The following is a 12,662-nucleotide window of genomic DNA, read 5'->3' as shown; positions in this document are numbered from 1 at the left end:
CGAACAGATCGATGTGAGTAATGCACCGCAACACGTCGGAGGGGAGCGCTCACACATGGACTCTCACATCCTAATGTGTGTGCTCAGCATTTCCACATTGATTTTATAAGAGTGGGCTCCCGCTCGCGTCGCCTTACTGCTTCCAGATGTGGTTGTGACGAGCGCCTCGCCGAGCAGGAAGTGGACTTCGGCAGGCCGACTCAGGCCAGGCCTGCAGAAAGCAGAGCCCTCAGACGCGCTGGGTAATGGGAAGGATTAGCTCATGGCCTGAAGTCATCAGGATGATATAAACAGAACAGATGCTGTATGGATGGAACTGAACGCCTCTGTGGTGTTAGCCTACATGTGCAATTATACAGCAGAGGAAAATTTAAGGGACCATTTAATGTACAGTGTGGTGGTCTGTACTGGAAATTACACATGAAGCAAAGTGAGGTCTGGCATTCATTTTCACTGCAGCATAAATATTTGACAACGTATTTTTTCAATTTATTTAATTTGTCGTTGTTGTTAAGATGATGAACGCTGTCAACAAACGAGTTAAAGTGGGAAGAATCAGCTCTTTGGTGTGGGGACTTCGTCCTGTGTAAAGACCACTGTACGCTGCAACATTAAGATTTCCCATCAATGGAATTTTAAGAGCTACACTGGGAAAAACATCCCCCGGCCATATGTTTGTGTGTATAGTTTTGGAAATATAGTGCGCTGCAGGGACCCTGTAATAAATTGTCCTGGTGTGAATCTGGTGACGACATCAGCTGTGTGTGTGTTTTCCAGAGGTCAGCAGGGAAGAACATCAGGCTTGTTCACCAGGTGCTGAGTAAAATCTGCATATAAACCCGAGCTGTCCTCTGCTGTCCAGCTCCACCTCCTCTCTCCCTGACCTGTCTACCCTCCACTCAGCTCTCTCTTTTTTAACCCTTTGTAGGTGCGTGTCGGAGGAGATGTCATTAACGTCCAGCTGGTGCAGCTCATACCCAACACTGCATACAGCATCAGGATCTTTGCCCTGCACGGTGAAGCTACCAGCGCCCCTCTGGAAGGGACCGGAGTCACCTGTAAGTAACAACCTGATTCTGCACTGTTCAGAGCTCGTTACACATTTCTGTGAGGCAGAGCTGTGAGGATATGATGTGTGTGACTTCCTGTTAACAAAATAAGAGTAATCACATAGCTGCTGTAGACCATGTCCTTTCACTCAGGTTACTATACCTCCAATTTAATTATTTCTGTACTGCAGCTGGATAAAACTGAGCTCAGGCAGCTCTGACCTCTGATGTCGGCTTACTAAAATCAAACTGATGTAATCCTTTGAGTGGAGTTCTCCCAGCAGCTTCTGTGTATTCTTTTGTTTAAACATTCTTTATCTTGTTGAGCTTTGGCTCGATGTCGTGTTGAAGTAAACTTCAGTCCGATGGTTATAAAAAGCTTTTTATTTGATTTGTTGGTGGATCTGTGCTCTGTCATACTGCATGTCTTTCTGATCAGATCAGCCTTTCAGAGTACTTAAACTCCTCCACAGTGTCTCATTCTGTGTAAACATTGTGTGGATATGTGTCTGAATGTAATGGGATGAATCCTCAGACGACTCGTCAATACGACAAATATGTGTTTTGTTCTAAAAATCAGACCTTTGATAGAATTGAACTTCATTTTCATGTCGGCTGCTGCTTTATAAGAGCTGGGTGACTTCTTCCCCATGCTGGACTTTATGTTTTCAGCTTCATGACTGCGTGCTGTAAAGTCCTCACAAATGTCCTAACAGTGACGCTGGGACCAGAAGTGTCTTTGTGATAGAGACAGAAGGTTTTAATGACGGCCCGTCCCCCTGTCCCCCTGTCCCCCTGTCCTCCCTCAGTGCCCAGGCCTCCTGCAGGAGTCCTGAGAATCACCGATGTCACTCACAGCACCATGAGGCTGACCTGGGATGCTGCTCCGGGAGCCGTCCGCAAATACATCATCACCTACAAACCAGAGGAGGGAGACCTGAAGGAGGTGAGGCTCCTTCTGTGGAGGTCTGTGAATGCCCCCTCTTCACTTTACGCTCTTCTTTTGTCACAAACTTCCCTCAGATGTTGTTTGTGGGTTTAGTTTGTACAAAGTGAGCCGGGGATCCTTGTTGTGTGGTGTAAGCACTTTCTAGCTCTGGGACTGATCTTAGATCGGGCTCTTGTGTGGAGCAGGATGCACAGTGGTGACCTTTTCCATCAGCCATCACCATATAAAAGAAGGCTGCAAGATGTTTGTATTATTTGGGGTCAGTGAAAGTTGTCTTTAAACAATAAAACCTCTCAGAGAGCTTCGTCATGGTGAAGATTTAGTCAGAAGTAATGTCTTCGTTCTGGGAACGTCACCAAGTGCCGACCATGTCATGAGTTACAGTCGTCGCCTCCTTTGAGGAGGAGGAGCTGATGGCTCTGGGAAAACGAGTGTGCTGGCAGAGGAGCTGCCTCGGGCTGTCGGCCCAGCTTCCCTCTGTCCCCAGGATCTTCTCACTTGGATGTCAACAGAGGACAAACTGTCTCAGATGAGTGGGCATGCACAGGTGCTGCCAGTGGGGCGTTTCCAGATCCTTCTGTCGGATGAAAGACACCATCCTGACTTTCACATGTGAACCAAAGGATGGCCTTTCTGTTATCAAGGCTTTTATTTTAAATAGAATCAACTCTGAGTGTTTTTAATTGGGCTTTGTAAACCTAGAAACAAATCATCCAGTGATACCAGACCATTCAGAGTTTACACAACCAGATCCCTGCAGGTCTATGTAGTAGCTGTTCCAGTTGTGAACATATCTCTATGGTGGAGCTTCGTCCAGCGTCACTAAAATCCTGGCACATCTTCATGCAGGTTAAAGTGTACCCTGTGTGTGGTTCATTGTCACTGATGATTAACTTTGGCTCCGGCAGGTCGAAGTTGATGGCGTCACCACTACCCTGGTTCTGACCCGCCTCATTTCTCAGACCGAGTACGACGTAGCCGTGACCCCAATCTACGATGAGGGACCTGGAACCCCGATGCTGGGAAGTGCTATCACAGGTCTGTAAATGACTAAATTCAAAAGAACTCTACCACACCTCTCCATCACACACCTGCCATCAGGAGGGACTTCAGTCCAGTGGGATGGGATGATGGCCCGAGGAGGGGTCTGGACATTTAAAGACCTCACCCTGCTCTTCGTGCTTAAACATCTTTCTCTTTAAGGTCTTTAAAGACACACTGTGCTGCCTCACCTCTGTCCTCCTTGTAAATACCTGTGATCCGTGAACAGATGTCGTTCCTGCACCCAAGAACCTCCGGTTCTCTGAGGTGACCCAGACGAGCTTCAGAGCCACCTGGGAGCACGGGGCCCCGGATGTGGAGCTGTACCGCATCGGCTGGACCAAGAAGGGGGAGAACAACTTCCAGTTTGTAAGTCAGAGAGTTTCTCCAGGTCCTCCGGTTGACCCTTCCGCTTGCTATCAGAAATCCTGCAGCTGCACAAATAAAGTGTTTTCTCTTAAATTATGCAAATGAGCTTTGCTTGGACAGCACAGTCTGTCTGCAGCAGCGGTAAACATCTGGTTCCAGTCGTCTCATCCACATCCAAGCAATGACTGAGCCTTTCGCCTGTAGCTCAGCAGTGTTTCCTTCCTCTGATTAAAACTCACATACAGCTCAGGGTTCAGGTTAGGAGCACCGCTCGTATCCTCCGCCCAGTTTCAAACAGCCGACCTTCCCGTAAGAATCCTGCCTGCTAACATGTGCGCGGTTCCCGAGAGATGATTGTGCAACTGAAGATGGTGTCGTTTAAACGAGTCTGTCATTTAAGAGTCTTCTTATTTCTGAAGTGAAAAGGATCCATCATGGTTTCACAGATGCCTTCAAACTGTCATGCCTCACAAAGCTCAGAGATGGCGCCTGCCAGGGCTTAAGTAAAAACATCCCATTCAAGCAAAGCAACAATAATGTTCTCTTTGTTTTCTGCTGGTTGTGCTTTGGCCCTCTAAGGCTGTTGTTGGGCCACTATTGTTTCCCCACCCGACAAATCTGTGTATAAAATGAAATTTGTACCAGGTTCATATGAGACCGTCTCTACTAACTCGTTAACACAGAAAGCTGCAGAAAGATCTTCACGACTGATTTACTGAAAAAATATGAATGAACAAAATAAAAACAGTCACAATGCATGTTTATTACTACGTGTGAACAATGTCTGCTGTCATTAGACAGTTTAACATGGAGGTCAATGGGGAGTGACCAAGTGGCAGCATCTGGGGCATCTGCTTTCAAAGTGTTAAAACTTGCAGTTCACACCGCAGCCTCTAGGGGCTGGCTAAAAAAGCGAGTAAATCCCTATAGACTCCCACGTTCAACATGTTTACAGTAGGGATGTCCAGATCTGATCACAGGATCGGAACTAGGGCCCGATTACGTGATTTCAGACTCGATTGGAATCGGGCGTCACCTCCCGATCAGGACTCGGATATATATGTATTAGGGCTATTATTGACTCTCTGGCCTGTTGTTTAGGGGTATGATCGTCATCTTTGACATCCTGGTTTCAAGACTCGGATGAGCCCAGTTTTTAGAGGGATGAAGTATTTATAGTCTGCGTCAGTGTGTTTCAGGCAGCTTGAAGTAATGTGCCTGTGGAAATGGGTAGTTGGTGCGGCGGCGTGTGCTCCTCTCGGGACACACACACAGTTTTGCTTATGCAAAAAGAAACATGAGCAGTAACGGGTAATAGGTTTAACCCTATCGGATCGGGACTCGGTATCGGCAGATACTCAAAGTCGAATGACTCAGACTCAAGGACAAAAAAACCTGATCAGGACATCCCTAGTTTTCAAAAATGATTCTAGTCTCAGTTAAAGGTCGGGTAGGAGGTTTTAAAGCTCAGTGAGAGTCAGCCAGATTTCAAAGTAAAGCCACGCCCCTTTCTCTCGGAGCTCGCCCCGAAGCCACGCCTCCAATCACATGGACGCCATCACCTGAAGACGAGCTGCGGTCTGTGACTTCGGCCATCATGCACGTACCTCTCTGGTGCACAGAGCAGGAAGAGAGTGACAACCAGCCAATACTCCTACAGGGTCCACCCGGAGGATTGATGATGTTTTTATGTTTTATAGCTTCAGATGATTCATATTCTTTGTTTTAATGAGAAACTGCCGAACTAATCGGTTGCTATCGGATTGTAAAGAGAAGTTACACTAATTTAACACAAAGTGCATCAGAATAAATTCTCCTACCCGACCTTTAATAAGTTAGTGTCATGGAAGTTTTGTGGAAGTCCATAATTTTTACTGTCAGTAGGGATTGACTCACTTTTGGAACCGGCCTCTAGTGGACACTTGAAGAACTGCAGTTGTTCCTTTACTGTTACAAACAGACAGCTGACGATCCTCTTCCCCTGCCTGTTCTCAGGCCATCCTGAACAACGATGAGCTGTCCCATGTCCTGCAGAACCTGGACCCGGACACAGATTACGACGTCACGGTCACGGCCATTTACCCTGACGAGTCAGAGAGCGAAGACCTGATGGGAAGCCAGCGTACATGTAAGCTAACTGTTGTTCCTGAAACTCCTCACACACCTCCACAAACCCACCATTTAATGTCAACCCACAGATGTAACCGTGTAAAAAAAATAACTGTTGTCTTTTTCGACGTTTCTTTCTAGTGTTAAAGGACCCGGACGGTATGTCACATGAGCAGGACAGCCTCCTTTTCATTGTGTTGTTCATGATCTTAACTGCATGTGTGTGCATTTCAGTGCTTGGCTGTGTGTTCACACCAGAAAGTCAGCTGATGGACATTTGTTCATAATGTTTCTGTAGGCTTGCCATGAAGGCAGATGTCGGTTAAAACGCAGATTAAAGTTCCAGTCTGCAGCGTCTCCACTGTTTTAGATTACTGTGCACCCTGTGGCGGCCGCCTGTAAACCAGCCATGATTTACAAAATGGGAAATGTTAATGTTACTCAGATTAGAAAAGACTTTCCACTTATTATACAATAAATTCTAATCATTTTATTAACAATTATATGAGTTAAAATTCCTTTTAACAGTCTTAATATTTAGTGACTGTGCTGCTTTAGTAGTCTGTAGCTTTGTGATGCTTTGAAAGCTTCTAAACCATGAAGGAGGAGAGCGAATAGCAATAATTACAAACTACTGCAGGAGAGTTCCTTCTTAATATTTGCTCTCGATGCCGTTTCTGCCACAGCGGAGGTTTAGTAGATTCAGACTGTGAACACAGACCAGGAACACATCGTCAGCCTCCACAGCCCTCCATCATTCTGAGTGATTGTTTCAGTTTGTGTTCGGTTCCATCATCTCCTGTCGTCATTGTATCATCATGCCATCAAACTCATGTCGTCGCATGTTGCATTGTGTTACGGTGGCTGCAGGGCTGTGGGTCAGTGACTCATGTTAACTGACCACATTCCTGCTCCTCTGGTGTTAAACATCCTTACTCTGCTACCTTCATCCTCCAGCTCCATCATCATCATCATCATCACCACCATCATCCTCCTCGCCATCATTCCCCGGCTCGTCACACTCACTTTTGATTGTTCTTTGTGTGTCACTGGTCTTCTCCGTGTGCTTGCAGTGCCTACTGAGCCTCCTCGAAACCTGCGGGTTTTCAACGCCACCATTTCCACGCTCACGGTGAAGTGGGACCACGCCCCCGGGCCCGTCCAGAACTACAAGATCACCTACAGGCCCGTCGCTGGAGGCGAGCCGCTCACAGTAAGTCTTCAGCACACATACTGTATTCTGTGCCTCCTGGACAGCAACAGCAGTTTTATTTATATAACCTCCATGTGACGTTTCAGCCGTTAATCTATTGTTCAGTAAATTTACCCCAAACTGCAGAGTTCCCATAAAACACTCTCACCAGAAACGCGCACTTGGCTTGGACAATAGCTGGAGCTGCTCCACTGACAGCGAACAATGGGAGGACCTCAGAGCTTTCAGAAATGTTTACCCAGGTTTTTACACCCAACACGGCCGCTGTCCAAGGATTGTTTTCTAAATTAAAGACTTTCCAGAAAAAGCGAGAGTCCCTCTCTTCGGTATTTTGAACTCAGTCTGTCTGTGAATTCCTGTTTGGTTCTTACAAACTGAGGTTTTGTCCTGCTGCTGCCGGGTGTGGTTCTTCCCAGCTGCGCTGCTTTCTGACCGCTAGGAACGTCTCCGGGCTGCTTCAGCCGCTCGATGACAAATCGATGAATATCTCAATATGATGGAGAGTTTTAAATCTGTCAGGAGAGCGACTCCCAAAGCAGATATAGAAACAAATCAATTATGGGCCGCTAGAAAAAAAAAGACAGAAACCTCTGCAGGGAGCAACGCTAAAATGGAAAATGCTTTCATTCAGGCAGTTTTATACAGCAGGTTATTTGGAGTCAGTGATCTTTGAGTTATTTCAAGAAGTTTGACCTTAAATCAGATAAATATGATTAAAAACACCTTTAATAATACACAGCTGGTTGTCAGCGGCACAGGAATTCATCAAGCAGTTGGAGGGAAATACAAACACAGACAGCGTATACGGCCCGTTCACACTAGAGAGAGTCAGTCCAGCTAGAGTAGGATTGAATCCAGATCGCCTTTAAGCTGGATACTTTTAGACCTATTTTCAAATCACACACACGTGTCCGCACTCAATCCAGTTTAACCCGGCTTGTTTGTTGCAGACTCCCATGTCACAGCAGAAATGAACATGTTTACGGCCTGGTACAAAAAACCACTCTGGTCTCAGATGATAGGTTCTCTTCTAGTGTCAATTGTAGGGGGGTGCATTTTTTTACAACTCACTCGTTTTAATTATATTCAGACTTAAAATTACGCATAATTGTGGGCGTTGCCGCTTTGAGTGACAGGCGGTTGCCGCATCACAGCGCGAGTTCCCTGCTTCCACAATCGCCGCCCCCCTAAACTCCACTCGTGCTCCACCTCTTTGTCCATATTTGATGTTTTGGCGGAAGTGACGCTGCCAACATGGCGGTGGTGGGGTGACATCACAGAAGCTCTGTCCATAGTTTTTACTGTCAATGGTTCAGACCTGAACCAGATGTAAGCCCATCTGGCTAGATCCACCTCCAAGAAGTGGATTGAAATCAATCTGGATAAATCTGGATTTGCCTTGTTCAGACTATCCGGATATATCCAGATACGGCCCAAATCCCGCTCTAGCTGGATTGATTTCCCCAGTGTCAAACCAAAACCTGGTGTAAACTAGGAAGGAGTTAAAATGGATAATATCAATATCAAGATCACAGGAAGTGTCTCCCTCACTCACTGACAGTGACAGTGAATTGATCGATTGTGATTTATAACATGATTCACTAGCAACAAAAAACTCAACCAGCCAGAGTTTTAAGCCTCACGCCTCTCTGGAGATGAAGAGGTGAGCCAGAAACCTCCGAGCTGCCTTATTACACAGTATTTTGACATTTTGTTCATGATGGCGTCCTGCAGTGCGATGACAAGTCCATGGCCCGGACCGCATTCCTGCACAGTGACGCAGTCAGTGATCATTAGCAATGGAAATAAGTTGAAAGGACGCTGTGGGCAGAACGAGAAGAATGTGAACGAGCTGCAGATTTCATTGTGTCTGTGAGATGTTATGACAGCGTTTCCCCAAACAACATGTCAGCCTCGAATCATGATGTCAGCACAGAGCCTCTGATCCTCTCGCTACGTCAGAAGACCCAGTGCATCTGGTGTCGGCTGTAGGCCTGTTGTCATTAGCGCCGGTCATATGATCGCTGCAGCATGTTTGTTTGTTTTATGGATGAGCTCAGGGTTTCCTCACCGCAAGAAGCAAAGGCCCAGATTTTTCAGCTAACGCTATACAGTGGAGCAGCTCTGTGGGGGACTGACTCACATGTGAGGCCAGCCCTCAAGTGGACACTGGAGGAACTGCAGTTATTGACTTGATTGTGACTCAGTCCTGCTGTCACAAATACTACAGCACTAATGTGGATTAATCCGCCACTTAAAATAGTCCCATTTGTCCATTAGTCCATTTTAAATGGACTCTTTGTCCATATTTGGAGTTTTTGCGGACGTGACGCTGCCAACATGGCGCTGCCATCATGGCGGTGGTCAGAGCGTCCCGGAGCCTCCCACCGAGCCTCAAAACGGCTCTTCAGGAACAAACGGGTGACTTCACGGAAGCTCTGTCCATAGTTTTTACTGTCAATGTGTGAAACCCATCTATCCATCTATCATCTAGAAACCCGTTTCGTCCTGCAGTGCAGGGTCACAGGGGGCTGGAGCCTATCCCAGCTATCTATGGGTGAGAGGCGGGGTCCACCATGGACAGGTCACCAGTCCATCACAGGGCAACATACAGACAAACAACCATTAGTTGGTGTGAAACCCCCAAATTTCTTTAAATTTCATACAAATATTCACTTAAACAGTGATGAACTGATGAGCCTTATCACCTCATGTCTCTGTTTTTTGATCAATTTGAGGTGTGTCATAAAACAAGGTGGTGAAAAAGGAACAAAGAGGCAAGAAGAGATTCACTGATTCAAAGCGTCACATGATGACATGGACTCAGCATCACTGATGTGATGCACGCTGTCATTCGTCTCCCCGCTCACTGTTTATGCCCTCTGTGCATGTGTTTACAGCGTGGTGCTCGCTCCATGATATACTGCGCGGTTGTTTAGTCAGGAGTTCCCAGAGGTCTCCTTGGATTCCCTTCCACAGAAATGCTTTTCTTACTCATGTGTAAATAATGTAAATGCTTTGCTGACACCGTCCTCAGAGTGCGATGAGACGCTGTGAGTTATTGTACGATTCGGAGTTTTAGTTTAACTTTGGGAAGAGCAGGGATAAGAGACGGCGGGGTCGGACACGCTGAACTCCTTCAGGTTGATGTGGCGACACTCGCAGAGACTGATGGATGTCAAACAGCCACCGAGCAGCCAGAGGAGATCAGCTGCTGTCTGTTTACACCGCGGCCAAACAATCTGCTGTTGTTTTAATGAAACACTCAATAATCCTCTGTTTTTCATCATTTCATGATCTCATTCATGCAAGTAGTTTTCCACACAGCAGGAAAGTTACTGAGGACACGGAGACACAAGCTCGCCGCCTGTAGATCCTTATGTAATTATGTTTCGTGTGACTCCTTCACAATAAAAGCCCGAGTCTCTACAAATCGAGGTTTTAGGATCCTTGGTGTGTTTCTTCTTTGGTCTGAATGGTTGAGGCTTGCTCCTGATCCAGTTGCAGCCAAGTGTTCTTTTTCTTTTTTTGGTTTTCTAGGTTGAATTCCAGCTGGTTCATAGCCTCCTTAAAATCAATGTTTTTGTCTTAATAAACATAAACCAAGAAATAATGAAACAGTACCCTCCTGTAGACACAGCGAGCACATCGGCTCGACTCACGCGTGTTAATTCTGTTTTATGAGTCATTGCCAGAGCCGTGTTTGCTGGCTGTGAGCGCCTTGTTCAAGCCGTGATGTGAAAACAAGTCTGACTGCTGACATGTTTCCTGTGAACAGACGCAGGTTGGCGGGAAGAAAACCAGCATCATCCTGCAGAAGCTGCAGCCTGACACGGCGTACACTGTCACCGTCGCAGCCGTGTATTCCACCGGCACCAGCAAGGACATCTCTGGAGAGGGGAAAACCAGTGAGAGACTCCACACTCCTGCTATCACCGATCTACTGTTATTCTGCTTTTCTGCTACTTTTTCAATAGAGTTCTTGGAAAGACAGAAAGATGGGAAACTTTATTTCCAGCTCTGTTAATGAAAACCCTGTGTCCTTCAGAGCCTTTGGGTGGAGTCAAGAACCTACAGGTGCTGAACCCGACCATGACCACGCTGAACGTGCGCTGGGAGCCAGCTGAGGGCCGAGTGAAGGAGTACAGGGTCGTTTACGTTCCTGCCGCTGGAGGAGCTGAGAGCATGGTAGGACTGGTAGGACAACCGTCTGCTTCCCGTCAGCCGGCTCAGTGCAGAGCTAGAGTAGCAGTGATCAGTCAGTCACCTCACGCTGATTCTGTCTGCTGCTTGTTTTCAGTTTCCTCTGTCTCAAAGCTAAAACTAGCATGTTGGTGTCAGCTAACCTGGTAAATCACAGGAGGAGGCTTTTGGGGGTTTGGTTGCACTTGAATGCATGTTTAAAGCTGAGATAGCTGCCACACCAGCCTCTAACCAACAAGGTCGTGTTTACTGCTGTTTATTTCTGCTCCTACTGTGTCCAGGAAGCAGCTCATGTGTGAACTTTGTCATTTCACTCAGGAAACAGTGTCAGCAGGAACAACCACCACCGTCCTGCGAGGCCTGCAGCCCGACACACTCTATACTGTTTCCCTGGTGCCGGTTTACGCCGAAGGAGACGGAAAGACGATGTCTGAGAATGGAAAGACACGTAAGACTGAACTCTGAAACCCCTGTGTTCAAAGTCATTGATCTGATATTGGAGATGGAAAGAAATTCAGATCTGTAGCCCCTTATGATGTCATAAGGGGACAAGCCTAACTGGTTCAAACATGCACATGAATTCTTTTGTTTTTGTTGGCGGCCATGTTGTTTTAACATCAACTGAAGCAGGAATAGCAGAACCTTTAATCTCAGAGCACACATGTCGCTTCCTAAATAAGGACATCATATTAAAGCTCACGTAAATAACCAGAGCAGCAAATTAAGATCAAGTGATCGGACCTGTCCTCCTGTTCAGGGCCACTTGGTGGAGTGAAGAACCTGAAGGTGACCGACCCCACCATGACATCTCTGACTGTGAACTGGGATCCAGCTGATGGAGCCGTTCGCCTCTATAAGGTCTTCTACATACCCACGGCTGGTGGCCGAGAGGAGATGGTGAGCGCCTGCACCCGTCACACCTCCAGCAGGCTTCCGTAGATGAGACGTGTAAACATTTAAACGACTCTTTACACAGGAACAAGTTCCCACAGGCACCACCTCCATCATCCTCAGGAACCTGTTGCCCGACACACAGTACACGGTGTCGGTGTTACCGGTGTATCCCGCCAGGGAAGGAAAACGCCAGTCTGAGGATGGAAAGACATGTGAGGCCGGCGCTCTCATACTTTTATCACACACAGACAAGTCATTCTCATCTAACGACCGTTTCTCTGCTCATTGTAGTGCCTCTGGGTGGAGTGGGCAACATGAAGGTGACCAACCCCACCATCACCACCCTCACAGTGACCTGGAATCCTGCTGATGGCAACGTCCAGGGATACAAAGTGATCTACATCCCTGAAGATGGAGGACTGGAGATTGTGGTAAGATGCTTCTGATTGAGTCCAGGTTAGGTGGGCTGCATGTTAGCCGGCCACACAGATGTTGATCTTTGTGAATAATAATGTTAATTTATATTTTTTGAAGTTGAAGAAATTCTGTGGAGTTTCTGTGCAGATTTCCAGAATTTAAAAAAACAGCCATTTGTTGGACAGTGAAGGGAAAAAAAAAACTCGCTGTCAGCCTCCGTTTGAACCACCGTACCTCAAAAGAAACACCACGATCTAAGGTCTCTGCAGGGACTCAGTGATGTCATGCCTTCTGACAGGATAATCCCACCATGCACTTTCCACACACCAGCATCTGAATCCGCTTGGCAGACTGGATCCCTCATCGCTGCTTCGTGGCACATTTGCGGTGTTTATGTTTCTGGAGTGCAGCTTGTGCA

General features: G+C 46.9%; 1 protein-coding gene across 7 annotated transcripts in view; it reads left to right on the top strand.

Annotated features, from left to right (window-relative positions):
* The window catches only part of col12a1b (collagen, type XII, alpha 1b), a 78,017-nt gene that overhangs the window by 31,703 nt on the left and 33,652 nt on the right, over positions 1-12,662 (top strand). For 3 of the 7 annotated variants that reach the window (XM_028397037.1, XM_028397033.1, XM_028397036.1), the window contains 13 exons: positions 929-1,058; positions 1,859-1,995; positions 2,907-3,036; positions 3,269-3,408; positions 5,404-5,536; positions 5,659-5,676; positions 6,591-6,730; positions 10,509-10,638; positions 10,779-10,927; positions 11,252-11,381; positions 11,691-11,830; positions 11,910-12,039; positions 12,119-12,258. In XM_028397037.1, coding sequence (XP_028252838.1) covers positions 929-1,058; positions 1,859-1,995; positions 2,907-3,036; positions 3,269-3,408; positions 5,404-5,536; positions 5,659-5,676; positions 6,591-6,730; positions 10,509-10,638; positions 10,779-10,927; positions 11,252-11,381; positions 11,691-11,830; positions 11,910-12,039; positions 12,119-12,258 — 1,647 coding nt within the window. The remainder of the gene's footprint in view (positions 1-928; positions 1,059-1,858; positions 1,996-2,906; positions 3,037-3,268; positions 3,409-5,403; positions 5,537-5,658; positions 5,677-6,590; positions 6,731-10,508; positions 10,639-10,778; positions 10,928-11,251; positions 11,382-11,690; positions 11,831-11,909; positions 12,040-12,118; positions 12,259-12,662) is intronic. The other 4 variants (XM_028397035.1, XM_028397039.1, XM_028397038.1 and 1 more) reach the window with 2 other exon arrangements.

Source organism: Parambassis ranga, chromosome 24 (genome assembly GCF_900634625.1).
Source record: "Parambassis ranga chromosome 24, fParRan2.1, whole genome shotgun sequence".
NCBI classification, from domain to species: Eukaryota; Metazoa; Chordata; class Actinopteri; family Ambassidae; genus Parambassis; species Parambassis ranga.
The sequence above is the reverse complement of the archived record's forward strand: the minus strand, read 5'-3'. Positions and strand labels throughout refer to the sequence as shown.